Source organism: Montipora capricornis, chromosome 1 (genome assembly GCF_036669925.1).
Source record: "Montipora capricornis isolate CH-2021 chromosome 1, ASM3666992v2, whole genome shotgun sequence".
NCBI lineage: Eukaryota > Metazoa > Cnidaria > Anthozoa > Scleractinia > Acroporidae > Montipora > Montipora capricornis.
Window position 1 is genome coordinate 48664815 of NC_090883.1, and position 6034 is coordinate 48670848.

Here is a 6034-nt window from a genome sequence, read left to right on the forward strand (position 1 = left end):
GAGCGTTATTTGGCGTGAAAAGTGCACATCAACATTTTATGAACGGCTTGGTTGTTTGGAAAGGAAATAGTTAGATGCTCAGGTCCTCCACATCACCTAAAATTTGGTCAGTTCACGTTGTTAGTTTTTTCTTCTTTTTTCTCTTTTTTTTTTTTTTTTTTGTTGGCAAAGCACGACAAAGAAATAGCCTGTACCATTCGTTCTCTTATTGGTTAATTGTTTTCAGCCTTTGCCGTTGCCGTAAAAAAATGTAAAATGTAAATGCTTTGTTTACAATGGAAGTCCACTTAGCTATCAAGCTACAATGATAGACAAAAGTAGTTGGGAAGGTTATGCAAATGAACCGCACCAGAGCTGTACAGTACTTCAACCTGCTTCTGTTACAGCGCAAAAGAAATAGCGTCACTTTCTCTTATATAGCCCCCCTCCCCCCTATTCAACGTTGGAATAGAACACAACAATTTCCCACCAAAACCATTCAGTTTTACACAACATTGAATGAGGGGGGAGGGGAGAGAAGCAATGAAGACGTCAAAAGTGCTAACCTTCCCAACGGTTTTGACTATGATTGTAGTTTACAGGTAAGCCACTTTTTAATAATCTGAAAGAAGCAATTCAAATTTAACAGAAACATGATTAAGAACTCCAACCGGAAGGAGGCAACAAGCTGCCCATTTACAAACCGTGGCAGAGTTGAATCCGGGACAACCGGAAACAAATCCTAACCAGAGGTTAGAACGGGATTTGAGCCGGGGGCAACCGTATACAAACCCAACGCCCGAACCACTGGACCATTCCCCCTTCTTAACCGTTTCCGGTAAGCCGTCGTTGCTAGGCACTAACTGAGGGAGTTTTAAATTAGAAACGACGCCGGCTGAGGCAACGAGAAGGGGACAGCTATTCTTAGAGTTATTTTCATAGAGTTATGTCGCAGAGTTAAGAGTAAAGTTTCCAAAATCTTGAATTCAAGATTTTGGAAGCCAACATTCATAAAAGCTAACCTTAGGCCTAACAACTTTTGTTTAGGGCTAATTAGGCCTAAGCTTAGCTTTTATACATGTTTAGGATAATTTTTGTATTTCTGTATTTCTGAATTCAGGATTTAGGCCTTCCAAAATCTTGAATTCAGGATTTTGGAAATTTAACTCTAACTCTAATGTCATAACTCTGTGAAAATAACTCTATTGTTGGTCAACCTCAACGAGAACGCCACAAAACATTACATAATATCATCGGCTAAAAGAGAAAAATAATCGTGTTTCACGTACGGCACACATTTTATTGCCGCGGCATATTTTTTCGTTACTCTGCATAACGACGAGAATTCAATCAATTTAAGGTTTCCAGGATAACTTAAGGAAAAAGGTCCTTTTCGTACGAGGGTAACACGTGCCAGAGTCACTACCGCACCAACCGACTGACCTACATCTGAGCCACTGATGTTTAACAAATTGATGTCAGTTTTTCATGCGCCTTTCCTGTTACTGATCATGAATTTCGTCATAACATTGTCAAAGTAGCTGTGGATCCATGAGGCGATAGCCGAGCGAGAATTTTGCAGTCATTGTAAAATAGCATTTCAAAACCGCACGTACCTGATTTCTTTCTAGGACACTCTGGGCCCAGTGTACGACGTGAACACAGCAAGGTGGAGACGATAGTAAAGTTATACTTCGAGGTGAGCTGTTTTCGAGCTTAATTGAACTCGGTACGGATGTTGTACAACGTTTAAACCAACCCTTGATTCACTCACCCTGGAATAAGACCACTGGGTCCAATTGACGTTGCAAACATCAAATTGAATTCCACAGGCTCCGTAAGATCATTTCCAGTCATGGACGCCTTAGCATCATACTTGCTAAGAAGGTCTCCTAGCTCTTTCATTCCGTAATTGTCAATCTAAAAGAGTAAATATCATTTACACGAAGTTGATTGTGAGAAAGAGCAAAAGAGACAGCAAGGCAAAGTCTACCCACGGAAATTTGTTTATCAGCTGGGTTGATATGGTAAATTGACCAACGTAGAGAAATTTGAAAGCTGACGTTTCGAGCGTTAGCCCATCCTCGGAGCGAATTATGGGTTGTTAACGTTTTATATAGTGAAAGATGGAGCTACGATAGAGCGGTTTTCAATTGAGTGTCGAAAGTAATTAGCGAATTGCTTTGGTTTATGATTACTTCACTCAGTGATTGGTTCAAAGTTCTCGCGCCATTTTTTCAACCAATCAGAAGTGAAACCAAAACCAATCATAACTCGCGCGTGGACATTTTCCCGAGCTTTGTGTCGGCTACTGTAATTACTTCGAGTTTTGATTGGTCTACTGGATTGTCTTCGTCCTTTTTGATTGGCCAAAGTAATTACTTTGGTTTTGGTTTTACAACACTCGATTGAAACTCGCTCTACATGTAGCAACGGGATAACAATAATAAATTAGTTGAATGAAAGCGTTCGTTATTTCCGTGGCGAGTGAGTTTGTCCCGGTTGTGAGGGAGGGGAGTGAGGTTGTCCCGGTTTCTGTACCATGCAGCAACTAAGAGTATTGCAATCCCCTCCCCCCACGGGGGGATGCTAGTCAATCACGGAGTTATGTCGCACCTACCCCACGTATCCCAACCGAGGGGGATAATGGAGGACGCCCGACGCGCTAATCACTAAATCGGAACCAAGAAGACTCCAGAATTTTTTCAATCGATTCTGACACTTGTGTCTGGGGTAGCAGAAAAATGAGGTGCATACGCCCCACGGGTGAAAACGCAAAGTTCAAAAGGTTAACCACTAATTAACAACAATAGGCCTCAGATTACAGTTAAACTTCACCTGACCAAGAACGCTTTCATACTCTTTTCTTTTCTCTTCATCTAGTTTCTTGTCAGCTAGCAATTTTTCAAGGTGACCTTTGTTAATCAAAAAACAGCGACAGTTAACATTTATTTCATCTCAACAGGACAAAAACAGTATTCTGATGACCTGCGGTTTTCTAATGCAACCGGTATTCTGGAAAAAAAAACCGTCACCAGTCAGCTATGCCATTTCTTAGTGGTGCTGAATAGTTTTATGAAACTGTCAAAACCTGAAATTCTGTTGTTCTGTGAATTACGCAACTCCAGAGCCCAACTGGACTGTTACTTCCGATGTGTTACTTCCGTTAGCCACGATCCCACGCGGGGAGATCTTGAGTAGCTGTGACTCGTAAATAAATTATTATGCTAGTTGGGTTTTTGGTTGTACTCTCGTCCTTTAGAAAGCCAAATAGTTTGTAAGTATATTCAGGTTTTATTTTAGGTTTTATTTCATCTAGATATAGTTTTGTAACCGAAATTTTTTCTCGTTTTAGTTGAACCACTCACTTGAATTACTCCAATACCGGAATGCTTGTTCTATGATATATAATTATTAAAGTGCATTCAAATTGTTGTTTGTTGCTTGATGTCTTCATGAACCATTGCATGCTGTTGTAAATTACATGTAACTGAGAAGAAATAGAGCTGCCATGTTGAGAAAATAAAGGCCCACAGTCTCCCATTTAATTTCATCTTCCTTGAGTTAATTTGAGGGGAAACTAGTAACAGTCATAGTGGAGTCCTGGTTAAAATAAGCTTGATCATGATCATCACCATTACCCAGTCAGGTGATTACAGCAATATTTTAACCCACTGACTCCTGAACCACCCCACCCCTCCCCCCTTCCCCCCTTCCCCCCTTCCCCCCTTCCCCCCTTCCCATTGACGAGTATAATCATCTGGCGTTAGATAGGTACAACCTTCATCTCAGTCCCAAGGGTCAATGGGTTAAATAATTAAAGGAGACATAGCTTTCGAGTGGAAATAGAGGTTGTTAAATGCTATAATAATAATAATAATAATAATAATAATAATAATTATAATAAACATTTACTAAGCTCAGAACGTTGTCGTCAATCTTGCTCTGCGGATTGTTTCGAAATCTTTGCTTCCGCCCCTGCTAAATTTCAACTTAAACTCAAGGAGGCTATGCATATAAATTGGGAAAAGCCTAATTTAAACCAACAAGTTCATCATGTCGACCTGACACTTACGCTTTAGGCTCTACATTCTTTCAAACACTCTGTAACTCACTCAAATATATATGTAATTCTTGTCACTGAAGCATAATTAATTATGCACGTTTTGCCTAGTTGTTATATAGTCCCAATGGTTTTTCAAATATTCTGTAACTGACGATGATGTTTGTAACATTGAAACATGTCTTGGAAATTAAAAAATGTCGTAATTTTCTTAAAAATAATAAAATTGTGATGAACATTACACGGTCCATGACACCATTGAACCATGAACCAAAAAAATGTTAGTCCTGTTCACCTTCTAGGAGGTGATCAGCTCTGTAACAGTCCCCAGTTTTGACATCTTTCACCATGTAGTCTGCAAATCTGTCTACGTGACCAGAGGCTCTGAAACACAGATCAAAATGTTAATAGGAACAAAATAACCTATTAAGTTGATTCTAGGTACAATCAAACATGCATCCTTTTTGATCACCAACGACAAGACCTTGAACATTCGGTATCACAAGAGCCAAAAACAAAAACACTCACAAGCTTGCATAGTTTCTCTCATCAGTTAGCAAAAACCAAAAACAAAAACATTCCCATGCATGGGTAATTTTTCTCATCGGCTAGCAAAAACCAAAAACAAAAACACTCACATGCAGGAGTAGTTGCTCTCATCAGCTAGCAAGAACCAAAAACACTCACATGCATGGGAAGTTGCTCTTATCAGCTAGCACCAAAGATACAGTCAAAAGAAGACATGGCTAAGGACATTAAATGTCATCCTCAACTAAGTTATCGTCTTGCTTATTACTCACTTGAGCACCTGGTGTGGTGTAAGCAGGGAAGCCCTGATTTCTAACATTTGCTCCTCCAAGACAAAGTGTGACTTCCAAATGCTTAGCATATTGGCCTCCATGGCGCAACCAGATGGTCCATAATCATACAATCCAGCCACACCTGTGGAATCATGAGCATCATCTCCTTAACTAAAGTATTTTGAATAAAATGACCCTCTTGCAGTCAAGCTGTGTCAATTATGCGACCAGTATGCACAAGACTGAAACATAATACATGTACGTACATGACTGTATAAAATTTAGTACTTACCGGTAATAATAAAGTACTAACCTCTTACTCTGTGGAGCCTCTGACAATGATTGACAATGAATCAATCGTGACAAAGTCTCTTTTCATTTTCATATTTATCTTTTGCCAGGTGAAGATGAGGTTGTTTTAAACTTTGGCTTTCAATGAGGGAATCTTTCTGTCAGATTCTTCCATAACAATAACAATAACAATAACAATAATAATAATAATAATAATAATTATTATTATTATTATTATTATTATTATTATTATTATTATTATTATTATTATTATCATAAGCATAAGGGTCTGAGTAAAATTATTATCTTTTAACTTATCCTTCAGTTATTTGGTCAAATTTCACTCGGCCTTAACTTACAGTACCCTACTTCTAACCACTGTCACGACTGGTACTTAATCAAAATAAGGAACAACAAGATGAACACAGAAAGAGGATGCCCTCTTTGTCCTCAAGCAAAATGAAATTATTTTTCTTGAATGGAATGGAATGTGGGTGCAATTTTTTACTTACTGTTCTACTAGTACTCTTCCATGCACGTGCACTAATAATACTAAAAAATAATATTATTACTCTACCAACCTCCATAAATTTCAAAGGCAGGAACAAAGAAGAAGCGTCGTTTCAACAAGTCCTCCAACTTAGATCTGTCAAATTTCTCTTCTTTGGGGGCCAATTCTTTTTCCTACATGTAGAGAAAAATATTTACAACATCTAAAGAATTAACATATTTCAAGAACACTTACAGTATAAGCGATATTGAAGCATGTTTTCGGCAGTTAAGATTTTTTTCTGATTACAAAATTCTAAACTTGATTCCCTTTTAAAGTAGTTTCCACATGTGTATACTATTCATTAACATAACCAGGAACATTACTAGTGCAATAATTGCACTAGTACAA

The 6034-nt window shown here is 38.4% G+C and overlaps 1 protein-coding gene across 1 annotated transcript in view; it reads right to left on the reverse strand.

Annotated features, from left to right (window-relative positions):
• Positions 1-6034, reverse strand: part of LOC138015848 (glycine--tRNA ligase-like) — a 20325-nt gene that overhangs the window by 13109 nt on the left and 1182 nt on the right. Inside the window, exons 2-6 of the mRNA XM_068862972.1 lie at positions 5715-5817; positions 4843-4984; positions 4338-4426; positions 2818-2894; positions 1754-1899 (exon numbers count right to left, since the gene is read on the reverse strand). Coding sequence (XP_068719073.1) covers positions 1754-1899; positions 2818-2894; positions 4338-4426; positions 4843-4984; positions 5715-5817 — 557 coding nt within the window. The remainder of the gene's footprint in view (positions 1-1753; positions 1900-2817; positions 2895-4337; positions 4427-4842; positions 4985-5714; positions 5818-6034) is intronic.